Source organism: Pleurodeles waltl, chromosome 8 (assembly GCF_031143425.1).
Source record: "Pleurodeles waltl isolate 20211129_DDA chromosome 8, aPleWal1.hap1.20221129, whole genome shotgun sequence".
In the NCBI taxonomy this organism is placed as follows: domain Eukaryota; kingdom Metazoa; phylum Chordata; class Amphibia; order Caudata; family Salamandridae; genus Pleurodeles; species Pleurodeles waltl.
The window spans coordinates 155133966-155152038 of NC_090447.1; the positions used below are offsets into that span (position 1 = coordinate 155133966).

General features: G+C 43.1%; 1 protein-coding gene across 1 annotated transcript in view; it reads right to left on the reverse strand.

Moving 5' to 3' along the window:
- ME3 (malic enzyme 3) overlaps positions 1 to 18073 on the reverse strand; it is a 384512-nt gene that overhangs the window by 157979 nt on the left and 208460 nt on the right. Inside the window, exon 5 of the mRNA XM_069203992.1 lies at positions 8589 to 8664. Coding sequence (XP_069060093.1) covers positions 8589 to 8664 — 76 coding nt within the window. The remainder of the gene's footprint in view (positions 1 to 8588; positions 8665 to 18073) is intronic.

An 18073-nucleotide genomic window follows, 5' to 3' on the forward strand; every position in this document is an offset into this window, starting at 1 on the left:
TTGATCATAAGGCCGGATATCATCGCAAAGCGTTGTAGCAGCAACCCAAACTCCGACTGGATCTGCGTGACATCTTTAAAGTACAGAAGGAGGTCGTCAGCATACAACGACACTATGTGCAGGCCGTCCCCTAGGGTGATACCCCAGTCATTCCCTTCTCTACGCAGGGCCACCGCCAGAGGCTCCATGGCGAGTGAAAACAGCGGTGAAAGAGGACAGCCCTGCCTCGTGCCCCTGCACACTCGGATCGGCTCCGATATCACGGACCCCAGCTTCACCGGGACCTGCGGTTTGATGTATAACAGTTTAAATCAAATCAAATCATTAACATTTATAAAGCGCGCTACTCACCCGTGCGGGTCTCAAGGCGCTAGGGGAAAGGGGGGGGGGGGGTTACTGCTGCTCGAAAAGCCAGGTTTTTAGGAGTCTCCGGAATGCGGAGTGGTCCTGGGTGGTCCTGAGGCTGGTGGGGAGGGAGTTCCAGGTCTTGGTTGCCAGGAAGGAGAAAGACCTCCCACCCGCCATGGAGGCGAATGAAGGATGGCCCCATACCAAACCGCTGCAACACCCTAAACAGGTAGGGCCACTCTAGGGAGTCAAAGGCCTTCTCCAAATCAAGCCCGCCCTCGGCCAATCCCGCCTCGCGTACTGCATGACCCGAACAACCTTCTAATATTATGTCTCTAACCGGCACAAACCAGTTCTGATCGGGGTGGACCAGGTCTGGCACACTCGGCACAAGGCGCACAGCCAGCGCCTTGGATAATATTTTATAGTCGGTGTTCAGCATTGCTAGGGGCCGGTAAGATCCCATTTCCGCTGGGTCCCTCCCAGGCTTAGGAAGGGAGACAAACAACGCTTCCCTCTGAGTGGCTGACAGACAACCCCTCCGCTCAGCCTCCTCGTACACACGAAGCAACCTGGGTGCCAATTGCAGCACGAAGGCCTTGTAGAAGTCAACTGGCAAACCATCCGGGCCAGGTGTTTTACTGGATGCAAGCTCACGAATACTGGACTTTATCTCCTCAAGATCAAGAGGCGCCTCAAGTGCCTCCATCTGTTCTTCCTCTAAACAAAGGCGAATAATATTCTTGCCTATATCAGTGAACATTATAACAAAATCTTAAAGGATTTCCTTTATCACTCCTATAGCCAGAAGAAACACAAGCTTGTGAGAAAAAAAGGAGAATGGGCATTCAACTGTTCTCAGTGGCTTTTGCCTTGGGTTGCTGTATCTTACAAATAGGGTAAAACAATGGTTTTAGTGGGTACCACTTCATGAGAGATTAGGTTAGTCTGCAAAGGGCCAGATACACTACAATACCTGGACAAGTGTGGCAGTCCTCTTCTGGCAAGAATGGAACTTGGCTAAACAATTAGAAAAGAAGATGATAAAAACTATTTGCCAGAACCTCTGGCAGCTTATTTTTTTCCACACTTACCAGATACAGAAGCCATTTTAAAATGGCTAAAATGCAGTTTATTCATTTTGCCAGCATGGCCCTAACATCTCTAATATATAGAAAAATAACAAGGCCAAATCCAAATCTGCCTGAGAATGAAGCCTGTGTATAAGGGACACATAGAACAAATGGCTCTTTGGGAATCCATTGTGATTACGTATGAAGTTCAAGTAAACCTCAATTTTGATTGGCTACATTGGTCACAAATTATTATTCTTCCAAAAGGTGTTAACTGAACCAAAAAAGTGCAGATAGCACTGCTCATAGGTGCAATGGTGAAACCTTTAAAATATGATACATATATACATTTGGGGTATCCACAATTTCAATATTCAGTTCAGTACAAATACTGATTCAGGTTTAGAATCTATTCCTATTGGATGAAACCCAGTCCAGTGTCAACGTTTCAATCCACAAACTAATTCTTGTGGGTTTTCCTAGGACAAAAAACATGTATTAATGGTCTCTTAAATACATTTTTGTTAGGTCAAATTTACACAATATATTCATATATTTCTCCCCTCCTGTAGTCTGGATTTTGTTTTTGTTGGCATTAGGGCTATGTCAATGTTACCACTGCTAGCCAGTGCTAAATTGCTTGTATTCTCTCTTTTAAACATGGTACAACTGTCTAACACCAAATTGGCCCATTTTAATTTACTTATAATTCCCTAAGTAAAGTGGTACTATAGGTGCCCAGGGTCTGTAAATGAAATGCTACTAGTGGGCGTGCAGCATTTATTGTGCCACACACTTAGGTAGCCCTTTAAAGCATGTGTCAGGTTTGCCATTGCAACCTGTGTGCAGTTTTAAACTGCTAATTTGTTCTGGCAAAATAAACATTTTGCAAGGCAAAAACTCAATTTGTTAACATTTGTAAGTCACCCCTTAGGTAGGTCCTAAACAGCTCATAGGCCAGGGTAAATTGCATTGAAATGGTAGGGTGATGTCTCATGTTTTACATGTCCTGGAAGTGAAAAACTCACAAATCGGTTTTCACAACTGTGAGGCCTACCTCTCCGGTAGGATAACATTGTGTTACCTTATTCCATTTAATAATTGCTAACTTTTGATTGGGAACAGAAAGAAATGCCATGTTTGGTTTCAAAAGAACTGTAATTTAAAATCATCTATAATGTTAAAGTTGTATTTCAAGTACCAAGTCTGAAAATGCCACTTTTAGAAAGATGACATTTTTTTGTCCTACCCATTTGGTGACTGCAGCCTGTGTCCTGGGTCACATGCCTGTCAATAGTTGGCCTGTGTGTGTTCCTCCAAGAAAGTGAGACAAATGGGGACTCAGTGTTAGAAGGAAGGGCCGTCCTGACAGGGCGGATGGGGCGGAGCTGTTCTCTGCCTTGCTGATATTTTAAAAGCCTTCAGCACATTTATACTGAAACTTGAGACAAGCATATTGTCACCATAGCCCACTTGGAGCCTGAGCAGAGGAAGGAAGGAATTTTCCAGAACCAGATGTTGGGGTAGCCTTGAAGTTTTCCCCATGTCAAAGGCTTGGACCAGATATATATATTGGATCCTCAGACCAACTCTTCAGTACAGTCCTGTACCTGCAGAGGGCAGCCTTGTACTTGAGAGGACTACTCTGTTGCTTGAGGCCTGCTTTGTACCTCAGAGGGCTGCCTTGCTACGACCAGAGGACTATCCTGCTTGCCTTGTACCCTCAGAAGACCGCCCTGATGCTTGAAGCTTGCCTTGCACCCTCAGAGGACTGCCCTGCTGCTCGAGGCCTGCCTTTCCGTTTGCTCCCAGGACTATCAGAGTGACTCCAAGGGCTAGTTGGATAGACTCCAGTGTGAGCTACATGGGCATAAGCTCCAGAGTCCTTGAACCCTGCACCTGGCTTCAGCCTGGAGTACGTCCTGACCCCCTCGCACCCAAGTGCTGCCCACCCTGTCCTGGACCCTTGCAATTGGTGCTCCAGTCAAAAACGTGAAACTTAGATACATTTTCACTAAAAAGTTGTTTGAGAACCAACAGGAGACCAGGACCTACTTGCTCGCCGATCCACCTGAGGTGAATTGCCGGTTGGCCTGACTTTGCTAGAGCTCCCACTACATTATTTTATGCAGCACCAAATCCTTTTCAGTGGGACCTCTAGGTAAAGGTTTCTGGCCTTGTTGAGCCCTTATCAGTTACATCCTTTAGCTTCTTCCTGCTGGAAACTTCTGACTTCCAATTAGTGACAAAGTTCGAGCATAGAAATCTTCACTGCATCTTTGTTCAGTCGCTCCCCAACTATTATGCCTTCTCCTCTGACACCGCTGGCTGCCTAGCCCTGCTGAACTTTAGCTTTTCGGGAACTTTTCCTCTAAATTTAAGGTAGACAGAGACAAGGCCCAACCCACCTCGTGTAGCCAAACCATGTTCGGCCTTAACTTTAGACTCTGCACCGGTCTTGCACGACCAGATACCAGTGGTTGGCGCTTTGATCTTTTAGGCACTACTTTTCACTTAAAACGTTAAAAGTTCATAACTCCGGTTCTACTAATTAGAGTTAATTTGTTTTAGTGTGTGTATTTTTTAAATTTTACTCTGTTTTTCTAAATTGGTGTGGGATTTTTCTTATATTTTCACTTTATTACTGTTTGTGTGATACATAAATACTTAAGACAATCCTCAAAGTTAAGTCTGACTGCTTTTGTGCCAAGCTACCAGAGGGTTAAGCACAGGCTAATTGGGTGACTTTTATGGTTCACCCTGACAAGGACTGTGGCTGTTTGAGTAGGGGGTTCACCTCCCCCCATCATTAACCCAATTTCCTAAAATAACCCAGTAAAATATCTTCACAAAACACAAATCTGTGTGTTGCATGTTACACAATGTGCTTTGCAGCAGGGACATTAACTGTCTATGTTACGTATTTGTCATAACTCTGACTAGACAAACACTAATCTCTCCAGCAACTGCATTAACCACCATAGTTATTTTAACTGTTATTATTATCCCTTGAAAATTGCTGGGCACAAAAAGATCTCTGCAGCAGGGGCCTTAAACCTGTTAATATGCAACCTCTTTGTGACCAATTGGTAAGCCAAACTAGATTTACTGTCACATTTGTTCACAAATACTTAGCTGCAGAGTATTCGAAAAAATAAAATGTTTAAGTTGACTGTCAGACTTCCTTGTGACCCCACTCCCTTTCTACTGTCACAACTTGACTCAATTTATGGGTTCCCGGAATAAATTTGTTTCCATTTTAACCATACAAGATAAACCAAAATAAAAGAAGAATGGGTGTAGCCTGGCATCAAGTTGCAGGTAACACAAGATGTTTTTGACTTTGGTGTACTCGTGAGACAGATCTTGCTGAAAAGGCACGCTGCTTAATGCTTCAAGTGCACATTTGTTTTAAATTTTGCTAAAGTGAACTATGGCTTCTGATACAGAACATGATTAAAATAGTAGCGTGCGCGCTTATTCAGCATGCATACCTTGGCCCACATCCAGGAAAGTTTACTTGAGTGCAAGAGGCCAGCTAAAGACAGCACAGCAACAGGGCTAACATGTAAGACCAGGAAACATGCTGATCCTCAAGAAGAAACTCAACAGGCAAACAGAGGCTTGATATCCTGGAACATGTTCCCACCCTTCCTCAGAAACATTAATAATTCATATACCTCCCAAAACATCTGAAAAAAGCCATTAGGCCACTGAGCAGCTGTGCCACAGAGCAAGAGTGCAAGTAGCAGCTGCTGGACCTGGAAAGTGTTGCTTGGATGCAGGCACAGCATCTTCCTCTACTGCAGTGGTTCCCAACCTGTGGTCCGGGGACCCCTGGGGGTCCGCGAAGCCTTCTCGGGGGGTCCACGAGAGCTTAGAAAATTCAAAAATATTAACAAATATTGACAGATTAGGTCCCCAGCTTCCAATAATGATTCAGGCGGGGGTCCCCGGATTCCAATAATGATTCAGTGGGGGTCCCTGGGATCCATTAATGTTAAAGTGGGGGTCCACAGAAATCAAAAGGCTGGGAACCACTGATCTACTGCATAAAACTCACCTACATGAAGTCATGCTACAGATAGAGCCAGTGCAGTTTAGTACAAGGGCCAGGATAAATTCTGCATTTACGAATTGTGCATACTTGATGCATAGTCTGTAGATTTCAGCAAATCTGTTTTAGGAGAAATCTCCAGGCTTTTGCAAAAACTACCTGGCCACCTTTCATTTTTCAGTCTCAGTAGCATACCACAAACAACTGGCAGGTGTCCCAACAGCATCAGCCCCCCCTGCTGGCTACACTGACTTAGAAGGGGAAGTGCTTGTCACTGCAAGGCCCTTCCTATTCAATGTTGCCACCGGAAGTTGTGTCAGCCATTTTTTTCTCCTTTCCATCGGCAGTCCTGTGCAGGAAAACATAGAAAACAAAATGCACTCATGCATTGGGAGAAAACTTCTAGCGTGCCAGGGATATTGTGCTGTTTTGTTTACCAAAAACAACCCCATGCTTTGGGTAGGTGGGTGGGGGTTGAGTTGTCTTTGGTAAAAGAAAAAAAATGCCATCGTGACCACCACTGCATTGTGGAATGTTCTCCATTGTTAGTTTTTTCTGAAATGTTTCCTGCAATGGCAGTAGAAGTGTCAGCGAAAAAGAACCTTCGACCCAGCTTCAAACTCTTGGCTTGGCCGACAGGCCGAAGCTCCATCATCTTGGCGGCCCGAACATCACAAAATGAGGATCTAATCCATACTGGACAATATTACTATTGTGTGCCTATAATAGCTTCCAGTGTTGGTCACACTTGTGGATTTGGCCATAATCCAAGCAACTCACAAGCCCCGCTATATGAAAATACATATCAATTTTAGGACTCTATATGGAAAATCAGTTTTTACAAGTCTGTTTTTGGCATTGACCTATGCTTTTGATTTGCGATAGCTACTGAAAATGGGCATCTGGGAAAGCGTCATGTAGGTCGTCCCAGGGAGTGTTGATGGAGTTTCCCTTTAGCCAGATGCCTGTGACTGGGTCTGGCAGATAGTGGGAACAGGGCCCTCTGAGAGTTTGCAGTTCGTCTTGATTTAGACGGCAGCTGACCTGCAAACCCCCCTGGGGTACGACCAGGAATGGTATGCTCAAACAGTCAGTCTGAAAAAACAATTGAGGCAGAGCAGTAGCGATGAGACAAGTTTGAACCGAGTTATAGGAACACTCTGTCTCCTGGAGGACAAAACACGTTTTTCATTGTCTGCTAGCTTCCTATTTCTCCCACTGCAACTAATTGCATTTCCTGGGATTTTAGAACAATGTAGCAAAACCCAGGTTTTAACATGATTATTATAGGTGATTAAAACAATGACTGATAATGATGAAGGTATGCAATAACATTCCCATGCAAAGAACAGGCTAGACAAAAAAAGTCCTTTAGAGGAAAGTTTTTACAAGAGGAGTGAAAAATCATAAATTCCACTGCCAATGTATTCTGAAGGAGGCTACATTTGCAAGTTCACCAAGGGGCTTTTTATGAGTTTTGCTTGAATGCTGACTCGGGCACAAGCTAGTGTTTGCACCTGCATCCAAAGTGAGTGGATATTACCAACCCTGCAAATTCATCCCATACACACTTCGTAGTCGGGTAAAACCTGTAGAAACTTGTGCAGGTGAAATACAGCATCATTCTGAGTTTTAACCCTGAAATAAATAGGCATTAACCCCGTTTTAAATTGCAGAATTCAGAACAATGTGGCAATTACACAACTATGGTGTGCTACTAGGCAACACTACGTATCTCCCACCAACTTTTTGCCTGCCTCCCTCCATTTTCTGACATAGTTTAGGCCTCTGTGCACGTTACCACTGCTTACCAGTACTAAAGTGCTTGTGCTCTCTCCCCTAAGACATGGTAGCATTAGCTCATACCCAACCGGCATATTTACTTGACTTATAAGTCCCTAGTAAAGTGCACTACATGTGTGCAGGGGCTGGTAATTAAATGCTACTAGTAGGTCTGCAGCACTGATTGTGCCACCCACTTAAGTAGCCCCTTGACCATGTCTCAGGCTTGCCATTGCAGAGCCCGGGTGCACAGTTTTAAACTGACATGCCGACCTGTCAAGTTAAACCTTCTGCCAGGGCTAAATCATACCTTTTTATACCTATAATTCACCCCCACTAAGGTAGGCCCTATATTACCAACAGGTCAGGATGCAATGTATGTAAAAAATTTTTTTTTTAAAAAAACAGGACATATACATTTATGTTTTATGTGTCCTGGTGGTGAAAAACTCCCAAATTCGTTTTTCACTACTGCAAGGCCTATCCCTCCCATAAGATAACATTGGGATTATTATGTTTTTTGGCTCCTGAAATCAAGCTTTTGGGTTATTTGTGACTACAAACTGTCTCACTCGCCCTGGAACCACGCCGCTTGCATGAAAAATCAGCACGAGCCACCGCAAGTTCATCTCTTTGCACAGCAAGCATCGCCGCTCGTGACCCATCCATGACACCTGGCCGACTCTTCGCAATGGTAGACCAACGCAAGAGCTGCTCACCTTGCACCCGGCAAACTTCTTGCCCATGAACAGGACTTCTGGCTCAAGTTTTGAGAAGGTAAAACTGCAGTGGGACTTATCTGGGACTGTATCCAACCCATGCTCCATTGCGGTCGGCTTGAACATTTGGATTTCCCCCTGTCTAGCACGACCAGATATCCTCGGTTGTCGCTCTATGCTCTTAAAGCCCTATATTGCATTTTAATCTTTAAAAATTCATATCTCAACTTCTACTTAAAAGTTATTTTTCATTTTGGTCTTGGTTTGTTAATGCAAGGTGGTATCTTTTTGTGTGGTGTTTTCACTGTTTTACTCTTTGAAGTGGTGCACAAATACTTTACACATTGCCTCTTAAGACTGAAGGCTTTCGCCAAGCTACCAGAGGGTGAGCACAGGTTAATTTGTGGTGTGCATCTGACTTACCCTGGTTTTGCTTGGACAGGGGCATACTAGCCCAATTCCTAACATAGAAATCTTAAATTCCAAATTTATTTCATTCGAAACAATTGTATATAACATTTGCTTGAAAAGTATTGATTCCTTGAAAGAGAATAGAAGAGCATGCAACGAAGTAGAATTTGTAAATAGTTGCAATTGTAACTAGTGTACCTTAATGTCTTCTTCTGGCCATGAATTCAGCATGGTGGCAATATGACCCTTGTCATGGATTGTGATAAATAACCCACTAAAATAAGAAAAAGAGAAATCACATCAATTTTGAGGACTTTTGATCGCAGAGAAATAAAAGGAAATTATTGTATAGCAGCAATAATGTATTATGTTTGAATAATTAAAATCTTTACATGAAAGAAAAACAGGATACAATTATCTATGCCCAACACACTAAGATGTATGTTAAAACTTATTTACATTCCAATCACCTTAAGTTAAAACGATCATTTGAGTTTGTATTGAGTTCACTTTTGCAGTACTAATATAACATTTGTAAAAAGCTGATATTTGTATATCCATAACTAATATTTTTATGAAGTAGAAGCAAGATTCTTGAAAGTCACTTGGAAGAACTGGGTTGCTTGACATGACAGAGTTCCAAGTGTTGAGACAACATTTTAGTGCCTCTTTGCATAGTCTCATATTTTTTGTCAAAAGGATCTGTTTAACAAGAACCTTCCTCCAACCCTAACCCAGGGCCAACATCACAGAAGGAGCAAAATTGTAGTCACATAATCTGCCTCTGGGATTTCTATTGATGGGTGACCAGGATAAGCGGACTTATTTTACTAGGAAGAGAATATATTGCACACAAATGATGGATAGGCTCACAGGCTTATGTATTGAGGCTATTATAGCTCTGAGTGATCACAGTTTGTACAATTCCAGAATATAATTCAGGTGTTTATTTTTGCCAAATCCTACATGTCAGCTGTATGGCTAAGCAACATGGTCTGTGTTTTGATAACCAGTTTAAGTGCTTCTTGAGAGATATTATTTTCCTAAATTGACTTTGCTTTCACTGATTGAGCTCGATCTTCAAACCCCAATTAGTGTACACTTTCTCTGAGTTGCTATGGCAGATATCAACTATCACACCAACCCAAGTTTCTCAGTATAATGAAGTAACAGCTTCAAATAAGGGGGGACAGGATTCCTGAGGCCACCAGTTGTTTTCCACAGGATCCATAGGTGAACCTTCTACATTGCTGCTGTATAGTCAATAAAACGTGCAAGTAATGGAGCCCTTTTCTGATTGATTGCACAATGTGCCAGAAATTACAACGTCAAATTATTTTCTGTGGTGCTACTATTGGGTCTGTAGCCTATTTAGAAGAAAGGAATAATGCTTTTTTTGTTTGTTTTTAAATCTGGCCATCTTATAAATTCCTGTTTTGAAATCCCAGCATATGCTTTACCTTCAATGTCCAACAATGCTATTAGGTGGTAGCTATAAGGGTCTGATCTAATGCCCTTATTTAAAAAAAAAAAAAAAAACAGATATAAAATGGCACCACATCAAGAGCCTGACAATACCTTGAGAAATGAGGACCTAAACAATGGCGCCAACCAGGACTCCCAGTAACTTATGTCTGATTTAATCAGGCTGTCCGGTATTCATTTAGTTCTCCCAGTTGCCGAGACTTCCTATATTTTCTTTCTGGGGATTTTCATTTCCCACTAGTCTACTAATGTAATTCCAAAACTTGGTTTGTTCTTTGAGTTTTAACATTTTGAAAATAGGTCACCATTAACAGCATATTTGTTTTTTAATTCCCATTTTCCATTACAATCAGCTTTTTGTCTTTGTAGTGTTCGCACAGTATTTGGACCATTACTTCCATTGTTGAAACTCCTTAAAGTTTTCCTGTGTTGTGCTTTTTGACTCTTTAATTACAAGACAAACAACTTATTGTTCTGCAGTGTCCTGTCATTCTGCAGATGCTTCTGGTCCTTCAGAATTTCAGCTTGCAGGGATGTAATAATTTCCGGCCAGAATTTTAATAAGCTCTGTCTTAAAGTAAATGGGGACTGGCTGTTTTCCATGCTGTTAGTTTCTCTGTATTTTATGTGTTCCATCCTTGAGTCATTATGACCAACGCTAAGTCCAATGAGAGCCAACTAATTGGCTCAGGGCACACAAAAGTCTAGGATTGTAAGGGGTGGCAGGTGGTCACTTTCAAAGTCTTTCTAATGCTGAGAAGTCAAAACATTGTGTGAAAAAAGGTGATAGATGTAAATATATCCTAAAATCGGCCATGCGAACAATAGGTGATATTACCACTGTTTCAAATCTGTAGCATAATATCAAGGGTACCAGAGATAAACCGGTCAGCTATTAGTTTAAGTAGTGAATCTTGTTTTAATACGTAACTTTCTCATGGAGCTTTAGGACTTGCCGGTACACACACTGGTATTTCAGGAGAACTTCAACTTTCATTGCACAATATTAAATTGAAGTTCTCAGTACTGATCACTTTTAGCACTGATGGTCAGTGCTTTCCAAAGGAGGCAGGTATGGAGGGCGTGCTTGCCACCAGGTCCACTCTGGGCACTGGTCTCCGCAAATTGAGCGGCCACAGGATAACTGTTGTCCAAGGCCTGACATACTCGTGATAGGCCTCAGCCATGTATAGGAGAGACCGCTACAGCAGGGCCACCAGCTGCAACCTTAGGTGCTTTTATCCAGCCTAGATGGATCTCCATGAATGGAGGATGCAGCCTCATAATGTAACAGGCGGCACATGGTGGTGAGGCTGAGATGTAGAAGGATATGCAGGTCTGACTAGAAGTTCACTCCAAAGCAACTGTCATCTTGCAGTGCCACGCCACGCCTCCTAACGTATGAGACTCTTAGAGCTAATTTATGTTAAAAGAAACAATCAGATATGAAATAATCAACAAACTTGCCAATTGTTCCCTTTATAGCAATCAATAATCATGCTTCTGATTTCAGAAGAAATGATAGTATTTTTCAGACTTGGTGTTATGTTTATGACGGAAGTGTATCTTTTTTCATTTTCACTGAACAATAATGTCCTTAATTACTTATTACATTGTTGGAGGTATTTTGCTCTCTAATATTTTCATATTTCCTGGCTGGAAATGCAGATTTAGACAACGTAATTTAAAAAAATCCAATTTCACATTCATCTATGTCTAAATAAGCCAAGAAGAATAACAAAAAACTATGCTAAAAAACATTTATATTAATAAAACATAAATTAGTAAATAATTAACTAAAACTGCAATACTACCTGGAAAGGTAAATAGATGAACTAGATCGTTATTTACTCCCATCACTTTTATTGTAAACAATAAATCCTTATTTGTATGTCCAGTTCCCTTCCTACAAACACTCCAATCAGTAACAGCAATACACTTAGTTTCCTCTAATATCACTGTCAGTTCAGAGAGAACTTTACAATTAAGTTTTGTATAGACTCAAAGAGTTAGTCCTCAAAGAGAGTCCAGCAAGAGGTGCTAAGACAGGGAGCACCCTTATGCTACCCATTCATGTTGGCCTCCCTCACCTGAGAAAAGAAAGATGCTGTGAACACCTATGCCAGCTGACTCAAGGGCTCTGGACTTCTAAGTCTTCAATCAAGAAAGTGGTCCCATATTTAGTGTGACGGACAAAAGTGGTGGGTAATGTCTGGAGTGCTATCTACTAAGGTTGAAGAAAACTGAAGTGAGGTAAAAGACTTCCTGCAAATGTTTCTTACCACACGGGACAGATTTAATATTTGAAGGGATAGTGAACATTTAGAAGGGGATTAAAGGAGAGAAAAAAAAAAAAAAAGGACAATGAGAAGGTGAGAAGGAGGAAAAGTATCACCTGCAAGAGTGGTGCATACAATGTGAACTGGAGAAGTGAAGGGTTAGGAGGTTCATGTCGACACAGCCAAATATGCTCTACTTCAGGGGTGACGTGAACTGCTTTTAATAAATATTTAGGAAAAGTAACTTTCAGAAAGTTGCAATTTCCCGGTCTAAAGCTCTTGGAGCTTAATTTGCGTAACCTTGCAGCAGCCACTGCTTGACTTTGCTCCCAGAGTAGGACAATGGTTTAGGCCTAGTGACAGGGTGGGCAGAGTGTGGGCGGCATGTGATCCTTATCACCGCATGAGGAACAGCTGAGGTGGGCCCAAGAATATCATTAACTGGAAAGGGAAAGATGTGAAGCCTGCCAATTCAAACTTTAGTTTAAGAGGAGACCATTGTTCACAAGACCCACATGGGAGGCTGGTTCCGAACGCTGTGGGAGGGAACCTACTTCCCAAACTAGTTTGGAGTGGTAACAGGGAAGAAGACTGCACACTCCCTGGCCACACCTCAGGGTGGAAACAAAAGCTCTGCACAAGAGGGTTTGGGGAAGGGTTCCTCCATCTTGAATTTTAGGAGTAAAGTGCACTGTGAGATTGTTAGCGGTGGGGCAAACAGCGAGAGAATTTGTTAGCCAAGTATTGCACTCACCCACAAATGTCTCTGGAGAAGGTGTTTACTGGTAGGTTACTTGTGTGACAGCCTCAGCTACATTGGCTAGCAAGGACCAGGTATTCTTGGTTTTAATCTCAGGTTAAGGTTTTTGGCTTTTTCTTTTTGAATCTGACTGATGAAAGATATGTGCAGAAAGCTGCATCTATCCTGTTTACACTATTTAACATATATATTGCCTCTATGCACTCTATATAGGGTTGGCGGATGTCTTGCATCTAACACTACATAAGGTCCTTAGTTAAACAAATATTTGACAAAGTCAGAGAAAACTGACATAGTGGTCATCCACAGAAATGGAATAGGTTGATGCTCACATTAGAAGTCAGAGGATGTGAAAACTAGATTGAGTACATGGCCAACAGTGTGAGTAAACAGACATATTGTGCTGAATTCCTAATGTAGTAGAGGAATCAAGCAAGGGTTTAAAGGCCATATTAGATAATGAAATATCTCAATTAGATTGGTTTGCAGCTCTTTCACAGATGGGTTGCATAAGTTAGTTAATCGAATGGACTCCTTTACCTCCTTCACAGGATGTCTCTTGCTGTTTGCAATCATGATCATCAACTTACCACCAGGAGGCTTGTAAAGATTCACTCTTGTGCCTGTGGTTGGTTTATTAAGAGATTGGTCTGGCTACTTGTGTTGGTTCCTCTCCCATGTTATGTTGTTTTACTTCACATCTGCATCCTTCTGACACACCCATCAGGAGGTACTTCCCCCAGACAGTCTCATCAGATGCACAGGAAGGAATAACAAGGGCTGAGTCAGGCACACCGTAGGCAAAAGGGAAGCAGAGGAGACACGATCGGCATCCGTTAATTCAACTACAAGGCTGGCAGGCTGCAGTGAACTTTCTGTGTTCTATTCACTTTAACAATGAAAAAAAACAAAGCTACTACTCTTTCCAAGAAAATAAAAGAGCTCTTTTCAGTGTAGAACTTCAAATTGTATTTACAATCATCATAAAATAAAACTCGTTGGCGATTAGGACGTTCATCCCATGTGTAACCAATGTTCACGTCTCTCTACCTGCCAACCCTGATGTAATCTTCAGAGGACGAAAAGCCCGAACCAAAACCAAAGTGGGTGCCATGTTATTCTCAATAATGCATTTTGGAATAAGGGCTACACCTGCTGTTACACCCTCTTTTTTATTCACCCTGGGTATTCCACCATAATCCCACCTCCTTCACATCAAAAATCTGGATCAAGGACGGTGTGATGGATAAAAGACTTTGAGATACACATGTGTGGTTGGTATTCAAAATAATAAACATCTGATGTGCTTTCTCATACGTGTTGTGTTGGCTCAGCGACTATAGCCCTTATGTTGCAGTTTGAGATAAGTGAAGTAGACATGAATAAGACGCTAAAGAACTTTCAGGTTGCTTTCTACAACTGGAATGCAGCCTCAATTTTACCAAGCAGTTCTAAGAACTAGTCTTTCACATCATTCCATTGGGTATTGGTACTTAGGTTCACCAGTGAAGAGTTAGTCTGTGTCCCTGTAACCCCTGAGCAGTTAAAAATATTTCAGTGAAGCTTCTCAATCCTAGACATCTCCAGTTTCTCCCTTATAGCTCTGTATGACTCCCCTCAACCCTTTTGTTATGTGGCCTCGCCTCCAACTTCACCGCCCTTCACTCAGCATGATGGGCTGGCTGGACCAGGCAAATGCAATTTGACCTCAGCACACTTGTAGGAGGCTGGCCTGGTTTGTAGTGGGTACCAAAGGTACTTACACCTTATACCAGGCCCAGTTATCTCTTATTAGTGATATGTAGGCAGTGTCTAGAAGCCAGGCTGTCTAGGGGTAGCTGTAGCTGACCAGCCAAGGCTTTCCTAGGAGACATGCAAAGCTCATGCAATACCACTGTAGTCACACAGTACTTACACACATGAAAGAAAATACTCAGTGTTACAAAAATAAAGGTACTTTATTTTGGTAACACAAATGCCCAAAATACCTTAGAGACTATACTCCCTTAGGAGGTAAGTAATATACACAATATAGTGAAGTAATAGCTGTTAAAACAGTAAGAAAACAGTGCCTAGGGGAAAAAATAAAATAACAAAATTGTGGAATGCAAATGTCGGTTTCCCACCTAGGCAAGTGTAGTGTGTAAAGGGGCACTGGGAGAGTAAGAAAACACCAAAGGTAAGTAATAGAACCCTCCCCAGAGCCCAGGAAAGCAGGAGTAAATCACAGTAAGTTTCCTAGAACACACAAGAACAAGATAAACGATTTTGTAAGAACCAGAAGAGGCCCCCCTGCCTCTACCCAGGAGGGAGAGGCACAGGAGGCTCTCAGCAACTCACAGATCCCTCAGAAGACCAGGCAGCACACACAGGAGTCCCACAGCATGGGGAGAAAGAAGGTGCAAATGGAGGCCCACGCAGCACTACACAAAGGGATCCCACGCTGTCGGAGAACCACTCAGGAAACTGTGCGTCACAGGAAGGAGTGCTGCAGGCCGGAACTGTGCTGTGCACAAAGAACTTCGTGGAAGGTCGTACACAAGCCTTGGCAACTGCAAAACACGCGGTGCACGGGGGTACTGTCTTGCGTGGGGAGGCAAGCTCTTACCTCTACCAAAGTTAGACAGCTGGACCTTAGGACCACTTCAGTCCACCACCTGTGTTGCTGGATCCATGCACTTTGTAGTGATGACCGGTGGTGTGGGTACCCTCGCCTGACAGAGGGGTGCCTGCTGAAGCAAGGAAGTGATTCCTTCACTTCAAGGAAGATTCCTTCATTCTTTTGGTGCAGGCTGAAAACATCCTCTGAGGATGCACGACCTGGAAACAGTTGCAGTTGCTAGCAGGAGCTGAAGATACTATGTTACACAAGTCGTCTTTGCTTATTTGTTGCAGTTTGTAGAGTTCCTGGAGGGTACAGATGCAGTTTTGTCAGTAGAAGGTGAAGTAAAGGATGGATTCCTGCTGGAGTCTTGCAATCTGAATCTGAGGAAACATCCAGAGGAGAGACCCTAAATAGCCCTGAAAGGGGGATTGGTCAGCTACACAGGTAAGCGCCTAACAGGGGAAGGCTCTGACATCACCTGCTGACACTGGCCACTCAGATGCTTCCAGAGTACCCCACCACCTTGGAATCCAAGATGGCAAAACCCAGGGACAAACTGGACTCCTTTGTCCAGTTTCGCTCCAGAGCAGAGACTTGAGGTCCCTGAACCGGTGTAGACTAGATTATGCAAGCAGGACACCATCTGTGCCCTTCAAAGCATTTCCAGAGGCTCTGGGAGGCTACCCCTCCCATGCCTGTAACACCTATTCCCAAAGGAAGAGGGTGTAACACCCCTCTACCAAAGGAAATGCTTTGTTCTGCCCTCCTGGGCTCAAGCTGCTTGAGCAACAGGAGGGCAAAACCTGTCTGTGGGGTGGCAGCAGCTGCGGCTGCCTGGAAAACCTCAGAAGGCTAGTATGGCAGTACTGGGGGTCCACTGTGGAGCCCTCAGAGTGCATGGATTTATACAACCAAAGTTAGATTCAGCATTGGGGTATAATTCCAAGATGTTAGACACCTTACATGGCCATATTAGGAGTTACCATTGTGCAGCTAAACATGGGTATTGACCTATGTAAAATGGAGTCCCCGCACTCAAGATGTCTGGGAAAATGGTCCTGGACGATGTGGGGGCACCTCTTCAGGGTTGGAAGGCTTGGTATATGGGTGACTTGAAAGTGACCTGGTGCAGTGAAAATGGCTGTACATGCACCATTTCACACAGGCTGCAATGGCAGTCCTGTAGAAGCATTTGCATGGGCTTCCTATGGGTGGCTAAAGTAATACTGCAGCCCATAGGGATGCCCTGGAACCCTAATGCCCTGGGTACCTAGGTACCATATACTAGGGACTTATAAGGGGCACCAGTATGCCAATTATGAGTAGAATACTGTGTTATCAGTATCCAACAATCAAATTTAAAAGGGAGAGAGCATAAGCACTGGGGTTCTGGTTAGCAGTATCCCAGTGCCACAGTCAAGCACACTGACAATCAGGCCAAAAATGGGGGTAACCATGCTAGAAAGAGGCTACTTTCTCACAACACTCCACTGGGGAGTCTGCAAATCCCACATGTCCCTCATCATATCTGTTGTTCTCGCTCTTCTTCCATTAATCAAGCTAGGATATAGCATGCAAGATCCTCAAATTTTGGGATTTCTTTAGGCCCTGCCTAGCAAGGTCCACTGAGACTCAGCTGATGTGTGCCAAGGGCCTGGCATTGTGGCTCATGAGCATACTGGTGGTTCTGTTCTGCTCTCTCCTGCTGCCACATTAGTGCATGGAGAGGTCCTTCCTGGGACCTCTCCATAACAAAGACAGGGAGAGCAGACATGGGAAAATACAATGCAAGCCATCAACCTTTTTCACGTTGGAAGGGAAGACTTCTCCATAATAGGCCCCAGTGCCTTATGGCAGTGCTCTCATTTCAACATGGTTTCATCAATACATCATGGACTTTTACTCTTCCAGGGCATGGTCTTTCACTTCCTTTCTGTGTATTTTAAGATGCTGCTTACATACTATTGCGCGTCACAGCATTTAAGGTTTTTTTGCTGGTAGGATCATCACCCTCTTACCTAAGAGGTGTTCCACAGTGATTTTTGGCCTTTTTGGGGCTTCTATTTCTAGGATTCTATTCTTGCCTATTGATGGTTGCCCTCATTGGATTTCACCTTGCACTGACCTTAGGTCTGGCTCTGCTGGCTGTCCTCTGGTGTAAATAGTCTCTTCTGCTCTGTCCTATCTGTTTACCACTTCCTCTAGAAATTCTTCAATGAAGCTTTACTTTATCACTGGATTTACCTCCAAATTCCTGGCATCTTTTAAGGGGGGATCTCTCTAGCTCTGTGATAAACACACACCGGCTGCCAAAGTGTCGATTGAAAAAGATTGCCCTTGCATCAAATCCAAGTCTACCAGGATAAGGAAGTGACTGTTGCCTTCAGCAATCAAGAGTCAAGGGAGGAGGAGGCCCCAACTTCTATATCTATTTTGGTTTAGATTTTGGAAACCTAAAGGCTGGGATGTTTCACAAAAAAACAAAATTCCGTTGAATGTTCGGAGAACAGAGTAACTTAATTGACAATGCATATCAACATAAAAAAAACACAGC